The 18,219-nt window shown below is 42.9% G+C and overlaps 2 protein-coding genes and 1 long non-coding RNA gene across 6 annotated transcripts; all 3 read left to right on the forward strand.

The window, feature by feature from the left end:
• Positions 1-7: 7 nt before the first annotated feature.
• On the forward strand, positions 8-1,835 carry LOC118965502. Its single transcript, XR_005052836.1, has 2 exons — positions 8-1,321; positions 1,413-1,835. It is a non-coding gene; the product is annotated as an uncharacterized LOC118965502 (long non-coding RNA).
• Positions 1,836-7,434: 5,599 nt separating this feature from the next.
• On the forward strand, positions 7,435-9,925 carry LOC110531077 (costars family protein ABRACL-like). The gene is made up of 2 exons (XM_021614353.2): positions 7,435-7,495; positions 9,168-9,925. The coding sequence occupies exons 1-2, from the start codon at positions 7,435-7,437 to the stop codon at positions 9,398-9,400; spliced, it is 294 nt and encodes a 97-aa protein (XP_021470028.2). The 3' UTR covers positions 9,401-9,925.
• Positions 9,926-10,406: 481 nt separating this feature from the next.
• LOC110529619 (headcase protein homolog) lies at positions 10,407-15,592 on the forward strand. 4 transcript variants are annotated; one of them, XM_021611978.2, is made up of 4 exons: positions 10,407-10,830; positions 12,816-13,910; positions 14,690-14,844; positions 15,097-15,592. In XM_021611978.2, exons 1-4 carry the CDS (start codon positions 10,671-10,673, stop codon positions 15,259-15,261), a joined length of 1,575 nt encoding a protein of 524 aa, XP_021467653.1. In that variant the 5' UTR covers positions 10,407-10,670; the 3' UTR covers positions 15,262-15,592. The 4 variants fall into 4 exon arrangements, with proteins under 4 accessions (XP_021467653.1, XP_021467654.1, XP_036840938.1 ...); XM_021611979.2 differs by having other exon boundaries at positions 10,408-10,830; positions 12,819-13,910; XM_036985043.1 differs by lacking the exon at positions 10,407-10,830 and adding an exon at positions 10,853-11,203.
• Positions 15,593-18,219: the final 2,627 nt, after the last annotated feature.

An 18,219-nucleotide genomic window follows, 5' to 3' on the forward strand; every position in this document is an offset into this window, starting at 1 on the left:
AGACGGTCCTCCCCTCCTCGATAGCCTCCTTTTGGTGAGGAAGCAGAAGTGTATCCTTCTCAGAACAATTTAGAAATCTGCCACACCCCCTTTGAATCAGTTATTGTTTTATCGAAGGAATGCACGCAAACATGTGTTACTTATCATTTATTTAAAAAATGTCCTGCACAACTAGCTACATTTGTTTTAATCACTTTATACATCTATTTTGGGTTTTCACCCTCTAAACTTCATAAGTGTTGGAGAAGGAGAGTCTCATTTCATACAAGTACATTTTCGTCCACTTTCCCCTCTCCTGGCTGCCTCTCCTTTTCTCAATTGGTTTGCTTAATTCCTGCGTCCTTAATTCCTGCGTCCTCTCTCCAAGGTAATCGAGGCGAGGGAAAGTGGACGAAAAATTAGATTGCATTTGGATTACTGTTACAGTGCTATTTGGGTTATTAATTGGATTTGTTCGGACATTTCTTAATTTCTTTCTTTTTACATTGTGTGTATTGTTTTGTATTGCTATGTTTTACTACACTGTTGGAGCGAGAAACACAAACATTTCGCTGCACCTGCGATAATGTCTGCAAATCTGTGTAAGCTACAGGTAGGGTTCTGCTTTTCTTTTCTTAGTCAACATTGTTCTTTTTATTTGTGTTCTTGAACATAGCCATGTTTCTTTGTGTTCTGGAACGTAGCCCTGTCTTTCATTTTTGTTGATTGATTTCACCTGTCTTCGGTCTCATCAGTTCCCTATTTAGTTCAGTTCTTTCTGTTTGTATGATTGTGAGGTTTTGTTTGTTTTTGACCATTGCCTGCGACCATGATTCCTGCCTTTTGCATCAGACCGTGGCCCTCAGTTCACCTCATTTGTATGGAAATAATTCATGGAACACCTGGGGATCATGGTCAGTCTCCCCTCTGGGTACTGTCCTCAAGCTAATGGACAGGTGGAGCAGGTTAATTAGGAAGTGGGCAGGGTCCTGAGGTATTACTGTCAGGACCGGTGGGGGAGTGGGTGGGTTTTTCCACCTTGGGCTGAGTACGTGCCGCATTCCCTCCGCCACTCCTCCACTAACCTCACCCCAATACGCACTGGAAAGGCGTATCAGCCGGCCTTGGCAACCCAGCCAGACTGAGGCCCCTGCGGTGGACAAGTGGTTTCGGCGCGCTGAGGAGACCTGGAACGCTGCGCACACTCGTCTCCAGTGTGTTGGCACAAGAAACAGACCGACCGCCACTGCAATGAGGCGCCTGTTTTCTCTCCAGGCGACCAGGTCTGGCTCTCCACCTTTAACCTGCCCCTCCGCCTACCCTGCCGGAAGCTAAGTCTTTGGTTTGTGTGTCCGTTTTTAAAGTCCTGAGGAGAGTTAATGAGGTAACGTACCATTTGCAACTCCCTGTTGACTTTTCATGTCTCTCCTCAGGCTAGTGGTGCCTGGTCCCCTCGCTGAGGCTGGACCCAGTGACGCCCTGCCTCCTCCTCTGGACATCGAGGGAGGTCAGTGAAGTCCTGGATTCGAGGCGTCAGGTGGGGTGTCTCCAGTACCTCATCGACTGGGAGAGGTACGGCCCAGAGGAGTGGCGACGTGTTCCTGCGGTGGACATCCTGGACGCTTCGCTGAGCAGGGTTTTTCACCATTGGCGCCCTGACTGACCCACACCTTGTCCCTGAGGCCGGTACTCAGGTCTGTCTTGTCTCATTACGCACATCTGGTTCCCCCTGATTTAGTGTGCCCTCTCTTCCCCATTGTGCTTTTTTTCTTCATTGGTGTTGAGTTCCTTTGCTCTGTTGTATTGTGCACTTGTTATTTTAAATGGAGAAATAAAACCCCTTATTACGTCTCCTATCATTATACAGCATTAATAGTTATTGTTGATGGCCTTCATGAGAGAGAATTACGTTGGGGGATTATGTAGATTACATTCTCGATTCATTTAGTTACACTTAACTGGTTAGACCAATAGACGTATAAAGAGGGGTTCCTGCAGATTCATTAAGAGTGTGGTTCGATGTGACCGTAATTGCTTGTCACCATAATTACAAAGTCAGTATAAATTCCTGACAATAGTCTAAATGAATCGAAGAACACGTCAGCTTTTGCCACGATTTTACTAAAGTAATTTTACATCTAGGTAACATGTTTGCAGTATTTCTCAAGTAAAAAAATGTCTTATGTAGATGCTTGGCAGGTCTGTTTCACTGTTTCCATCAAACTTTTGTGTAAAGTATGTGGGATAACATTTCATGACAGGCCTGATGGAAACATTTTGGAGGAACTTTCAAAATGTTGCCAAAACAAAATAGGCGAGAAGTTGGGATAATTGTCTAAAATAAATCATGCAAGGGCTGTCGGTGGAACGCTTGGTTATATCAATACCCTTTATTTTTTATTTTTTTTAATGCAGTTTATCTGCGGTCAACTGGTATTTTGGATGCAGAATAACTGCAGTGTACTTGTTGCAGATAAAAGGCTGTGCGTGACGTAGTGCACACATTTGCAGTTAAATTCAGTTTGGTGGAAACGCCACTGGTGGGGAAATGCTTTATGCAGATGTTAGAATATTCGCATGAAATCTGAAATGTCACCAATTGGATGGAAACCTCGCTAATAGCGATGTTCCTATTAACTTCTGTGATTTTGTGTTTTCACGACCTTTATAAAGTTCGCATAGAAAATACAATTGCCTGCTAGGGTGCATTTCCAATGAACTATCTTGTGTCGCTAAAAACATTAGCATTCTATGGAAACTTTCTAAATGTCAACATTATAAAAATCACTTGACAAGTTAATGGAAACAGCGATTATCTATTCAACGAGTGGATTTTTCGAATAGAGGATGATTGCCGAATAATTTGAAAGGTACACGTGACGTCACCGCGCAACTATAAAGATCCACTCCACATTGCATTCAAAATGTCTACTGCTTGCAACTAAAACATTTAGTTTCTCTTTGAAGAATGCCTGAATTGCGTCACCTTTCTTTTCTGGTTGGCAAGTTAATGTCACGGACCGTGTCAATACATTGGCACGTGAATAATTAGAATGTGTACTTGTGTAATAAATCAGTGACCGCATGTATGCCCTCCCACCTATCTGTTTCATGTCTCATGTAGCCTTATTTGCCACATTCTAATTATTCACGTGCCAATGTATTGACACGGTCCGTGACATTAACTTGCCAACCAGAAAATAAAGGTGACGCAATTCAGGCATTCTTCAAAGAGAAACTAAATGTTTTAGTTGCAAGCAGTAGACATTTTGAATGCAATGTGGAGTGGATCTTTATAGTTGCGCATTGACGTCACGTGTACCTTTCAAATTATTCGGCAATCATCCTCTATTCGAAAAATCCATTCGTTGAATATATAATCGCTGTTTCCATTAACTTGTCAAGTGATTTTTATAATGTTGACATTTAGAAAGTTTCCATAGAAAATAGACGCAATAATTGCCTGCTAGGGTGAGTTACCTGGACGCAAAAGCCAGCATGGATAGTATGCAATTTTAATATTTGCCATATTCTAATAATTATCAGTTTCCGTTATTTGTCGCAATAACAAAACTGACAGAAAAATCCACCCCTGTCAAACGGCTAACATTTTAGTCGATCTTTAGAAAGATTGTCCTATACATCTGCCGTTTCCTTTAGGCTACACCTAATGGTGTAGCGACGTCGCTTTGGTCAAATAAACCTGGGTCAATGGAAACTTAGTGCCGGTGTGTTCTGCGGATGGAGCGCAATCACCGCAGCTGTTTATTCCGCAGCTGTTTATCGGGTATGCGTGGGCATTATTCAAATCCAAAACCCAACCATCAAGTAAGTCCTGACGAACTCTTAATGAAATATCACAAAACCCAAAACCTTAACCGTTTAGATTATATTGACTTCATGACAAATTAACCTACTTGCACTTTCTAGTCAATTTTTGCACTGGAATAAATGTTTCTGACAAACATCGCTGTCACATGCCGTTCAACGAAATAAATTGGTTCTCGAGTTCAGGTCTGCTTTATTAATGCAGATGCAAATTACTGATATATTTAATCAAACATCACACGAAGCTACTAGTGGTGCTCAAATTAATTATGAAAAGGTTTCTGAGATGGGCTATTATCTGTCAGTGTCTAGCAATCTTCACCCTGTCCTTTTTTAGAGTCAACACATTTATTGCCCATCAACAACAGAAGCATGTGTTAGTCAGTGATGTACTATCACCAGTAGAATGTCAGAGGCTGTTGTTGACCAGGCCTGAGAGGTTCATTAGGTGCAGTTCAGGAGTATGTGGGGCAACCTAGGACTTTATAAACTGTTATTGTTTCCCTTGAGGATAAGAGGAAACTAACCAAGAACATATCAAAATAAAATGTTATTGGTTCCATACAATGGTTAGCAGATGTTAATGTGAGTAGCGACATGCTTGTGCTTCTAGTTCCGACAGTGCAGTAATATCTAACAAGTAATCTAACAATTCCACAACAACTACCGAATACACACAAATCTTAGTAAGAATGGAATAAGAATATGTACATATAAATATATGGATGAGCGACGACTGAGGGGCATAGGCAAGATGGTATAGAATACAGTATATACGTATGAGATGAGTAATGCAAGGTATGTAAACATTATTAAAGTGACTAGTGATCCATTTATTAAAGTGGCCAATGATTTTGAGTCTATGTAGGCAGCAGCCTCACTGTATCAGTGAAGGCTGTTTATAGTGATTGCTGTCTGATGGCCTTGAGATTGAAGCTGTTTTTCAGTCTCTCGGTCCCAGCTTTGATGCACCTGTACTGACCTCGCTTTCTGGATGGTAGCAGGGTGAACAGGCAGTGGCTCGGGTGGTTGTTGTCCTTGATCTTTTTGGTCTTCCTGTGACATCGGGTGCTGTAGGTGTCCTGGAGAGGAGGGGGTTTGACCTCGGTGATGCATTGTGCAGACCGCACCACTTTGGAGAGCCTTGTGGTTGTGGGCGGTGCAGTTGCCGTACCAGGCGGCGATACAGCTCGACAGGATGCTCTCAATTATGCATCTGTAAAGGTTTGTGAAGGTTTTAGGTGACAAGCCAAATTTCTTCAGCCAACTGAGGTTGCATTATCTTCAAAGCAGGCAAAGGTGTTTAATTTATCTGGAAGCAAGCCGCCTGTGTCCATGACGTGACTAGTTTTCTTTTTGTAGTCTGTAATTGCCTGTAGACCCTGCCACATGCGTCTGTCGTTGAATTGCGACTCCGCTTTGTCCCTATACTGACATTTCGCTTGTTTGATTGCCTTATTCCCAGTCATCTTTCTAAGGTTAAATGCAGTGGTTCGCGCTTTCAGTTTTGCACGAATACTGCCATGTATCCATGATTTCTGGTTAGGGTAAGTTTTTAGTCAAAATGGGTACATCATCTCCAATGCCCTTCCTTATAAACTCACTCACAAATCAGTGTATAAATCAATATTATTCTCTTAGGCTGCCCGGAACATTTCCCAGTCCGTGTGATCAAAACAATTTTGAAATGTGGATTCCGATTGGTCAGACCAGCGTTGAATAGTTCTAGTCACAGGTATATCCTGTTTGAGTTTCTGCCTATAGGACGGTAGGAGCAAAATGGAGTCATGGTCGGAGTTGCCGAAGGGAGGGCGGGGGAGGGCCTTGTATGCATCACAGAAGTTAGAGTAGCAGTGATCCAGTGTATTGCACGCACAAGTTCTACAGACAATATGCTGATAGCCTTGTTCTCAAATTTGCTTTGTTAAAATCTCAAGCTACAATAAATGCAGCCTTAGGATATATGTTTTCCAGTTTGCATAGAGTCCAGTGAAGTTCCTTGACGGCCGTCGTGGTATCGGCTTGAGGAGGGATATGCACGGCTGTGATAATAACCGACGAGAATTCTCCTGGGGGATAATATGGTTGGCATTTGATTGTAAGAAACTCTAGGTCAGATGAACAAAATGACTTGAGTTCCTGTATGTTATGATTACACCGTGAGTTGTTAATCATGAAGCATACACCCCCGCCCTCCTCCTTCCCAGAGATGTTTATTTCTGTCTGCTCGACACATAAAGAATCCCGGTGGCTGTACCGACTCGGACAACATATCCTGAGAGAGCCATATTTCCGTGAAACCGAGAATGTTAAAATCACGGATATCTCTCTGGAAAGCAACCCTTGCCCTAATTTAGTCTACCTTGTTATCTAGAGACTGGACATTGGCGAGTATTATACTCGAAAGCAGTGGGTGGTGTGCACGCCTTCAAAGTCTGACCAGGAGGCCGCTCCGTCTACCTCTTCTGTGGCGATGTTGTTTTGGGTCGGCCTCTGGAATCAGATCCAATGTCCTGGGTGGTGGTGCGAACAAAGGATCCGCTTCGGGAAAGTCGTATTCCTGGTCGTAATGTTGGTAAGTTGACATCGCTCTGATATCCAATAGTTATTTCCGGCTGTATGTAATAACACTTAAGATTCTCTGGGCTAACAATGTAAGAAATAATATATAAAAAACTAAATCTGCATAGTTTCTTAGTGACTAGAAGCAAGGCAACCATCTCTGTCGGCGCCATCATGCTAAACAAGGTAGGTGCTATCTGGGATTCTTGGGATGTCCCAACTCTGACTTTACCCCATTTGAAATGTAAAATAGTTACGGTTAGGTAAGGGTGATGGTTAGGGTCACATTTACATTTCCCAAGGGTCCCAGATAGCAATAACAAGCACAACTTCGATAGTGTTTTCTTCTCAAAGTTGCCGGGATGTCACATGTCCTACTTAGGCCATTACATTTTTTGTTAACCAAATTCAACACTCATTGTCCTCCATACAAAAACTATTTGCTTGGTAAGCGGAAGAAATGGCACTTGCTGGAAAAGACAGATTTTGGGCCGAGTTATCCCTCTTGCTTTGCCTCTTCCTCTCTGTTTACGTTGTGTGGTTCAAACAAAAACACCCTATTGATTGGTTGACAATGATGAATACCACAATGTAGGACGAAGTTGAAGAGCAACTGCAGAAACTTTCAGTCGACTGCATTCAACTTCATGACCTATGATCACATGATTTTTATAAAGTTCATGCAGTTGACATGTACTGTAGGTGCAAGTCGAAAAATGTTTATCCCCATAATGCAACACACTTTGAAAGGCCGTGACACAAAAGTGATCTCTTCGAATGTGCCCATAATTGCAGCTTGTTACAATGTGACACTGATTTGTTTCTTCTGCTGCTGTAGACCATTTAGCAACAATGTAGTCTATCTTTAAAAATACTTTGTTGGAATATCCTGTATTAATAAGGTACCATACATTATAATAATACAATACAAGGAATGTTATGACTTAAATGTCTTCATTATGACACCCCTCCCATTATTCTCCCTTGCTATTGATTTTGGCTTCTGGGAACACCTGTATAATATTGGCATGTGACATTATACACTTTGTTGTACTTCTAGGGACAATGACGGTTCAACATGAAGTATCTCTGCTTATTGTAGAGATCCAACTGTTTGCCAGTAAAAATAAGTCTAATCTAGTATTACAGTGCACGTTGTTTATAACAATAACCAATGCAAAAATCAAACAGATAGTAGTCAATCAATCTGTCAATAGACACTATATATACAAAAGTATGTGGACACCCCTTCAAATTAGTGGATTTGGCTATTTCAGCCAACCCTGTTGCTGACAGGTGTATAAAAATTTGCACACAGCCATGCAATCTCCATAGACAAACATTGACAGTAGAATGGCCTTACTGAAGTGCTCAGTGACTTTCAATATGGCACTGTCATAGAATGCCACCTTTCTAACAAGTCAGTTCGTCAAATTTCTGCCTTTCTAGAGCTGTCCTGGTTGCCTGTAAATGCCGTTATTGTGAAGTGGAAACGTCTATGAGCAACAACGGCTCAGCCGCGAAGTGGTAGGCAACACAAGCTCACAGAACGGGACCACCGAGTGCTGAAGCACGTAGCATGTATAAATTGTATGTCCTTGGTTCCAACACTCACAACAGAGTTCCATACTGCCTCTGGAAATAACGGCAGAACAATAACTGTTCGTAGGGAGCCTCATGAAATGGGTTTCCATGGCCATGCATCCGCACACAAGCCTAAGATCACAATGCCAAGTGTCGGCTGGAGTGGTGTTAAGCTTCCCGCCATAGGACTCTGGAGCAATAGGACTCTGGAGCTTCACCATCTGGCAGTCCGACAGACGAATTTGGGTTTGGCGGATGCCAGGAGAACGCTACCTGTCTCAATGCATAGTGCCAACTGTACATTTTTGGTGAGGGAGGAATAATGGTCTGGGGCTGTTTTTGATGGTTCGGGCTAGGCCCCTTAGTTCCAGTGAAGGGAAATCTTAACGCTACAGCATACAATGACAACATCAGTGCCCGACCTCACTAATGCTTGTGGCTGAATTGAAGCAAGTGCCCTCAGCAATGTTCCAACATCTAATGGAAAGCCTTCCCAGAAGAGTGGAGGCTGTTATAGCAGCAAAGTCAGCACCAACTCTATAATAATGCCCATGATTTTGGAATGAGATGTTCGAAGAGCAGGTGTCCACATACTTTTGGTAATGTAGTGTACTTTGCAAGACAATCTGTTAAAATAATAAAATCACCAGGGATAGGTGGTGTGATTCCTGCAATAGGGGATGCACTGTATTTTAAAACCTCTACAATTCTAGTACTGGGGTGTAATCAAAGTCTGCACACTGTGTGGATTCCCAGAATCATAATGCTATTAATGAGATCTGTAATTAATTAGTACAATAAAAGTACGCGTATTTAGTCTTCATTTGGACACTTGCTCTTTATCCTCAGGCAGTGCAGCAACTGTTTGTGAACTCCTCTCTGGCTGTTCCACCTCATATTAGCTCCACTACCTCATGCTCTCTCCTGCTGTTGAAAATCCCCTGGCTTTCATATTTGTTTAGAGCCATGCTTCCTCTTTTTTGCTCCTCAGCTGACACAGCCTATTTGAGTGTATTGTTTCAGTATGATCCACTGTTTATCTGAACGGTATATATAATGATTAATGTTTCTGAATGTTTTGGTGGGGAGATGGAACTAGGTGGGGAAGCCTTGCCATTACCATGCAGTGTTAGTGGAAACAACAATGTCATAGACATTCACAGGAGCTTTAGGAATGTTGATTTCTCCTTACTAAACCCTGCTTTGTTTTACACATTCAGATGGACAAACTAGTGTCAAATTTGGTGTTCTGTTCAATGCCTATAAGTGCACCAATATCTTTGAGGCTTTGGTTGTGATTCTGAGGGCTGCCAAGATCTTTCTGAGGGCTGCCAAGAGGAAAAAGATCATCGCTTTTGAAGGGGAGCTGCTCCTGCAAGGTGTCCATGACAATGTTGATAACCATCAGCTTCATTCTTGTAGGAGTGTGTTATCATTATTCAGGTGATAAGTCAAGCGTTTCTTTGAGGCTTTACTATTACATCTACCAGGGATCATAAATCAACATTTTATAAATTCTTAGGACTACAAATATTGTATTTCTAGGGGATGAAATACGTAGACTTCTTAGGAAACAACTTCCTGCTGTTTTATTAACCCTTACAGGAATCACTAAATGGCAAATTAATTGATTGTTTAAATGGTAATTTTGCTACCTCGTGTGGAACTCCTTAGAAAAACTAAGATAGCAAGTGCTTCAAGAGAGACCTTTGCACATACTGCTTTTGCAAAAGCCTCTCTTGAAGCACTTGCATTTTAGTTTTTCCAATGCATGGTGCTACTGTTATTCAAGGAAACACATACTTAGTATTGTGCTCTGGTAGGAAAGAAATGTGAAACTTGATATGGGAAGCAATTGTAATTCTTCAAGGAAATGGTTAGAAAAATAAATAAAAACAATGACAAATTTAGCATTGTACAATTTCTCTGAACTAATACAATGCATTTACAGTATGATCATTATCAAACTTCATCAAAGTGCAGTTCCTTTCCAAAGTTCATCATTGTCTTATAATGGAAATAATACATTCCTAAGAAAGCAATGGGGGGGTTCTGACGATGGTGAATAAAGTACAAACCTTTACTTTGCAGCCTGATTATTAGCCCAATACAACAGATGCATTGCATACATCTATCTTTTTGTAGCCTTATGCTGTGTTATTACATTGCACTCTGCCTCTACTGTATTATTGAAGAACATTTGTATTCATGAAAAGGATAGGAGACCATGCAACTGCATGTGTGCAAGTCTGCACTCAATCAATCTATTGTTGGCAAAGCCATAGAAGATTATGACTGCAACTGTAGCCTCAGATAAACCAGATAAAGCATTGACTTGATCCTGAGGTATTACCGTGGATTCCCCTTCCTACCAGGCCCCTTTACTTGGGACTCCCTTGCTAGATCTAATTATAACTTACAGCAATGGGTCGGGGGGCGGGGCCGTGTTTCGTCATGGAGGCAGGAGGAAAACAGAACAGCGCCTGACCGATCTACATTCAAAGCAGGAATCAAAACAAGAAACGGACACGCCTTCTTCGTAGGTTACCTTTGCTGTCACAACTGCAGAAATCTAGATGGTGATATAGCTGCAAAAACAGTACCACCAGCAATCAAGAAGAGAGAATCAGTTAATTTGAAGTGGGATTCAAATGGAACCCGCAGAAATGTCAGACAGTCGATTATAGTTTGAAATTATTCATATCAGGATCAGTAAAATGCCCAACCAGAAAAGCAACAAGGGGAAGAGAAATAAACGCACTAATAGTAGTGGAGATGAGCAAGAAAATGGAGCCAGTGCTGCCGCAACAGTGGGAGCACCAGGGGTAACAACCTTATTGGGTGCTACAGCTGCACCGTTACACGAGCATACAAGTGGTAAGTGTGAAATTGTCAAAACATGCGTGACAAGTTATTGCAATGGATTTTATTGCATACGCACTAGACGGCAAGCTTACGTTGCTTCACATATCATTGTTGTCATCGACTGTACCTAACTCACGTGTTATTGCTTTATTGGCGACTAGAATTATACATTGGTAATTTAATGATGCGTTGACATGGAGCTCCATGCACTGCCATATCACGACGCACACATTCAGCCTGGTCTCTTAGACTAGAGTAACATAATAAACGTATATCCGGGAAACGTCAATGAGTACGTTAAGTTACCTTTGGTAACCGCCCTACATAAGACCGAATGTTTTTTTAGGCGGTAAACGAAAGTAAAGTGATTGGTCGGGGTGGATGGGTGAGCCTATAACGCAAACATGTAGCAACTCAAAGTTGCGTGTTTGAATCTCATCACAGACAATTTTAACTAATTAGTAACTTTGCAACTGCTTAGCATGTTAGCTAACCCTAACGTCTAACAACCCAAAGGTTACGTGTTCAAATCTCATCATGGCAACTTTAGCATTTGAGCTAATTAGCTTTGCAACTACTTACTACTTTTTAGCTACTTTGCAACTACTTAGCATGTTAGCTAACCCTTCCCATAACCTAGTTAACGTTATCCATTTAGCCACCTAGCTAACATTAGCCACAGCAAATTGGAATTTGTAACATACTATACACCTCAAATTCGTAACATATTGAACAAATTGCAATTCGTAATATATATGAATTGTAATTCATAACATCATTTTAAGTGGTTGACGGACATTCACAAATGATACTAATTGGAGTGTCCTGGATTTGCATTTGTCTTAGTATGATATGTTTTGTATCGTATGTATTAATTTGTGGATGTCTATCATCCATTTGGTATTGTATGTTACAAATTGAAATTCGTACAATATGTAACAAATTTGCTAAATGTATCATATTTGACAAATTCCAATAGTTTTTGGCTATCGGTAGCTAGGTGGCTATGTGTCTAACGTAGGTTATGAGTTAGGGGAAGGGTTAGTTAACATGCTATGTATTTGAAAATAGCTAAAAAGTAGTGAGTAGTTGCTAAAGTTGTCCGTGATTAGATTCGAATATGCAACATTTGGGTTGGTAGACATTCGCATTATACGTCTACCCACGACGAGCCAACCTACTTTCATTTTTGCCTTAAGTAACCTTCTGTCTCATGTACCCATACCAAACGTAACATATTGTACAATTTTACTGTACTGGTTTTACATTTACTATGTGATGTCTAGTCTGAGACCAGGCTGATCTAGAACCTGAAACGGTTCTTCAGCTGCCTGAAGAACCGTTTTTGGTTCCAGCTATAACTCTTTTGTGTTACATGTAGAACTGTTTTGGGTTAAAAGTAGAGCCCTTTCCACAGTTCTCCTATGGGGACAGCCAAAGAACCCTTTTGGAACGCTTTTTCTATGAGTGTAGTGCTTCTTTAATTACTTAATTAAAGGTCTCCCCTGAATCGTTGAAGGCCACATTTTCATTAAATCTATTCATTGGACTACTTTCCCACTCACTTGGCTGTACTGATGGGTTTCCCTGTCTGATGTGTATTCAGATGGCCTTTCTCAGTGATCCATGCTCAGTGATGATGGCTCTTATGTTGCAAAATAACACAGATTCCATTAGCATTCTTCTTATTTTTGAATATTCACACAGTCCATTACTGTTTAATGTTAAGTTCCAGACAGGCTCTGCGTTGATGTTTCAGTCCTGAGTCGTTCACCAACAGCATGGAATATTTTCAACATTGCATTCACAGGAGTTAGTCTTTACAGCATGAATTCAAATCTATTATGTTTAATATCATTTTGTTGTTCTGTGATATGTCCAAAGTGAATTTTGTGCCTCAAAAGCTCATGTTTGTTTTTATTTTCAAGTCATACTTCATATGAAGATGTTATAATATATTTTTGAGTGATATAGTAACTCTTTTGTTTTGTGTTCAGCAGAAACCCCCTGTGCCACCCCTCTTGTGTGCAGTCTAGCCAGAGACATTGACCTTGAGAAGGATGACTATCAACGTGTAGTGTGCAACAGTGATAGCTGCCCCTATGGCAACTGGATGCACTTGCAGTGCTTCTACGAGTGGGAGAGCAGCATCCTGGTCCAGTTCAACTGCATTGGAAGGGCCCGCAGCTGGAATGAGAAGCAGTGCCGGCAGAACATGTGGACTAAGAAGGGATACGACCTGGCCTTCCGCTTCTGCTCCTGCCGCTGTGGCCAGGGCCACCTTAAGAAAGACACAAACTGGTACCAGGTGAAGCGCATGACAGATGTAAAGAAGAAGATCCCTCTGGAGAAGAGCCTGGGGAAGTTGAGCAGCCTAACTGGAGCTGGAGGGGGTGCATGTGGAGGTGGGTTGGATCTGCCTGATGATCCTAAGAGGGGCAAGTTACATGGGGGCAGTAAACTGGCTCACAGAGCAAGTCAGGAGTTGCCTCGCCGACAGTCAGTGGATCGGCAGAACTCTCAAGAGAGGGGACACGTAGGGCTGTTCTGTGCAAGCAGCCTGGGGCCCCGCTCACCCTCTGAGTCCCCGGGCCAGTCCCCTCCGTTAGGCTTCTCCTTCTTCTCCCCGCCCGCCTTCGCAGGGCCCCGCAACTCCCGGCACCTGGGGGAGTTCCTGAAGAATGCAGTGCACATGGATAGCCACCGGAAGCACATGCTGGCAAGCGGCATGCTGGGTCGCGGAGGCCACCTGGATCACACCATCTTACCTCTGCCCAGACTCACCCTGGGGGACAACCCAGTGCAGTTCCTGCGAAGGCTGGACCTCACAGAGCTGCTGACCCACATTCCCAGACACAAGCTGAACACCTACCACGTACGTATGGAGGATGATGCCCAGGCGGGCCAGGGAGAGGACCTGAGGAGGTACATCCTGTCGGCTCTGAGCGCCAGCCACAGGAACATGGTCAACTGTGCCCTGTGCCACCGCACCCTGCCTGTCTTTGAGCAGTTCCCCCTGGTGGACGGGACCCTGTTCCTGAGCCCCGCTAGACATGATGAGATTGAGTACGATGTGCCGTGCCACCTGCAAGGTAGGCCTGCGGAACAATGTCTGTCTCTGAGGAACTGAATTTGAAACACTTAAGCTATCAGGTTCAGCAGACAGCCAAAACATTGCACATGCCTCATAAGTATGTTGTGATAGGCTACAAACTCAAAAATTGCTAACGGAAAATGGCATCACTCTTGTTTGATATTCTGTGGACATATTTTCCCACAAACAGTCTCAGGAAACCTGTAATTACAACATTGAAAATGATTGCCTTGGTTCCGAGCTTCCTGCTGAGGTAGAAAAAATGTGTACAGTGAAAAGTTCAAGCTTACTGTTGACAGCTGATAAGGTTTCAGGAGCTACAGTATGTGGCTGCAAGCAAATTATTTGGACTCAAAAGGTGTATGGTGGGACAGACAAAGGTGTTCAGAATAATAATTTTCATAATTTATTATTCTGGTCTGCATATAGGGTGTTATCTCTTGCATATATTTAAGATGAGAACACACCATAATAAACATGGCACAATACAATTAATGACTTTAATTGAGAAGTAAATGAAATGATTATGCCACATGAATGTGATCAAGCATATCATACATATCAATCAAGTCAATCTACCCAATTTTCCACGAGCAGCTTGGTAGCTATTCACCACATGGATATGAATTAAAACTGGATGGATGATGTTGCTTTGATCTTCAGGCTTTGATATGCATGATTAATATGCGTTACAATGAAATCCTTTCATGCATGTATTTTTCACGCTGTAGGGCTTATTGTAGATTCTATTAAATAACTATTGTCTCTCTTGTGAAGGGAGGCTGATGCACCTGTATGCAATCTGTGTCGACTGTCTGGAGGGAGTCCACAAAATTGTCTGTATCAAGTGCAAGTCCAGGTGGGATGGGAGCTGGCACCAGTTGGGGACAATGTACACCTATGATATACTGGCTGCGACGCCATGTTGTCAGGTGAGTAGGCCATCACATCTTTTTCTTCTCATGAGGAGTTTGAAATTAATTTGGGGGTCAGTGTCTGCATGGTCAAGGGTCGTCATTCGGACATGGCAGGCTGCCATAAAGTAACTTCATGGGCCATAGTCCGAGCAAAATGGAGGTTGTGTTGTGGCTACATCTCTTGCTATCAATTAGTCTCATTGACATTATGAATGGCAAAGTCAACTACTGCAGATCCATAGCCATTTCCTCTCTTTGTGCCCTTAGGCCCGTCTGAACTGCAAGCACTGTGGTAAGCCAGTCATAGATGTCAGGGTGGGGATGCAGTACTTCTCAGAGTACAGCAACGTGCAGCAGTGCCCCCACTGTGGGAACCTCGACTACCACTTTGTCAAGCCATTCTCCTCCTTCAAAGTCTTGGAAGCTTATTGACAAATGTTGTGCATGTATGCTAGTGCTGTTTCTCTTGTTACATTTTTTTTTAACTTAGGCAACTTAATTTTGAGCCTTGAATAATTTTTTCTGGGATTCAGTTTTTGTTTTCTCTTTTTTTAATGTATAGAAAGAATATGACTCCACTAAAAAGTTCCAAGACAACATCTACATGATTTCAGAAAAAATTATATTCATAAGACCTTAAACGGTTTGGAGCTGTCTGGCACTTAAAAAGACGAGCAACACATATACTGTGACAAGTGAATGTATCTGTAGGTCAAATTGCATTTTTACAAAAAATCTCTAATAAAGGAGAGAAAGAAATGTTGCATGTTCTCGTTCGTCATAATTGGCAAACAGCAAAGAGTCGGTCGAAATTAGTACATTTTAAATGATACTATGAATCTCTTTGGTTAATGCTTGGCTTATTGGTGCACAGTGATTGGTACATATTGAAGGTGTGTAGTGACGAAAATCTAACCCCCCCCATACTGTAAAAATAATTGCACAGCCTCTCATTGAATTCACTCACTCAAAATAATGTTTAAGATCACAAATAACAATAACTGTAGCAACCCTGTGTTTATAAACGTGGATATTGACTTTACTACTTAAGCATGCCTTTGTGGCACAGTCGATGCCATGCAGGGCTACAGGCCAGAAGGTTGAGGGTTAGCCGACCACCACGGATGAGCTCACTATTTGAACAAGGAGAGTGATGAAGTGCTGCATCAGATAACTGGCCTCCTCAATCATCCGACCTCAACCCAATTGAGATGGTTGGGGATGAGTTGGACCGCAGATTGAAGGAAAAGCAGCCAACAAGTGCTCAGCATATGTGGGAACTCCTTCAAGACTGTTGGGAAAGCATTCCTCATGAAGCTAGTTAAGAGAATGCCACGAGTGTGCAAAGCTGTCATCGAGGCAAAGGGTGGCTACTTTGAAGAATCTCAAATATAAAATATATTTTTAATTTAACACTTTCGGTTACTATATGATTCCATGGGTTATTTCATAGTTTTGATGTCCTCACTATTATTCTACAATGTAGAAAATAGTCCAAATAAAGAAAAACCCTGGAATGAGTAGGTGTGTCCAAACTTTTGAGTGGTACTGTATATACTCACCCTAAAGTTACATTAGTAGCCAGCAATGTTGCTGGGGCTGGAGAGGCGGCATCCTTCTGATGTACTATGACTGTCCCATGTTCTCCACTGCAACCTGTTGAAGAGGGCTCCCCTGACTGGGGGAAGCCCGGGATCTATTTTTCTGTTGCCATAATGTGAAGAAGCCTCCGTTACATCCTGCTTCATACGAGCAAAATGTGCTTCCTGCACACAATCGGAAAAGGGAAAACCATACAACGGATGCAGAAATGTGGCTCTCTGGTAGTCCACCCATTGGGGTGTTACTGCAGCCCCACCTGGTGCTGAGTAGTATCCCACAGGTGGAGGAGAGGGAACATAGGATCCATGCTGCACCGTCCTCAAGCGTGGGGTTTCCATAGGCTCCATAGAGGGGGTATAATCCACATGGTAGTAGTACACTGGATACCGCAGAACCATACTCCACTGGACCGCGGGTTGGCAGCGTGGCAATTACCCTGTGTGGTCTCTGTGGGCCGCCATACTAAAGGAAAGGGGGATACCTAGTCCACATGTTTTAAGCAGACCACCATAGTGCCTGTGCCCAAGAACACTACGGTAACCTGCCTAAATGACAACCGACCTGTAGCACTCACGTCTGTAGCCATGAAGTGCTTTGAAAGGCTGGTCATGGCTCACATCAACACCATCATCCCAGGAACCCTAGACCCACTCCAATTTGCATACCGCCCAACACATCCACAGATGATGCAGTCTCTATTGCACTCCACACTGCCCTTTCCCACCTGGACAAAAGGAACACCTATGTGAGAATTCTATTCATTGACTACAGATCAGCGTTCAACACCATAGGGCCCTCAAAGCTCATCAATTAGCTAAGAACCCTGGACTAAACACCTCCCTCTGCAACTGGATCCTGGACTTCCTGACGGGCCGACCCCCAGGTGGTAAGGGTAGGTAACACATCCGCCACGCTGATCCTCAACATGGGCCCCTCAGGGAGGAGGTCAGAGACCTGGCCGGGTGGTGCCAGGACAATTACCTCTCCCTCAACGTGATCAAGACAAAGGAGATGATTGAGGACTACAGGGAAAAGAGGACCGAGCATGCCCCCATTCTCATCGACGGGGTTGCAGTGGAGCAGGATGAGAGCTTCAAGTTCCTTGGTGTCCACATCACCAACAAACTAACATGGTCCAAGCACACCATGACAGTCGTGAAGTGGGCACGACAAAACCTATTCCCCCTCAGGAGACTGAAAATATTTGGCATGGGTCCTCAGATCCTCAAAAGGTTCTACAGCTGCACCATCGAGAGCATCCTGGTTGCGTCACTGCCTGGTATGGCAACTGCTCGGCCTCCGACCGCAAGGCACTACAGAGGGTAGTGCGAAAAGCCCAGTACATCACTGGGGCCAAGCTTCCTGCCATCTATACCAGGCGGTGTCAAAGGAAGGCCCTAAAAATTGTCAAAGACCCTAGTCATAGGCTGTTCTCTCTGCTACCACATGTCAAGCTACCAAGCCCCCCCCCCTCCCATCTACACACCACTCTCTGCCACTCTCTGTTGTCATCTATGCATAGTCACTTTAATTAACTCTACCTACATGTACATACTACCTCAACTAACCGGTGCCCCCGCACATTGACTCTGTACCGGCACCCCCCCTGTATATGCTGTTATTTTTTTTACTGCTACTCTTTAATTACTTGTTACTATTTATCTCTTCTTCTTATCCAGATTTTTTGAAACTGCCCTGTCGGTTAGGGGCTTAAAATTAAGCATTTCACTGTAAGGTTGAAATACTTGTTGTATTCGGCGCATGGGACTAATAAAATGTAATTTGATT

The sequence above is a fragment of the Oncorhynchus mykiss genome, chromosome 8 (assembly GCF_013265735.2).
Source record: "Oncorhynchus mykiss isolate Arlee chromosome 8, USDA_OmykA_1.1, whole genome shotgun sequence".
NCBI lineage: Eukaryota > Metazoa > Chordata > Actinopteri > Salmoniformes > Salmonidae > Oncorhynchus > Oncorhynchus mykiss.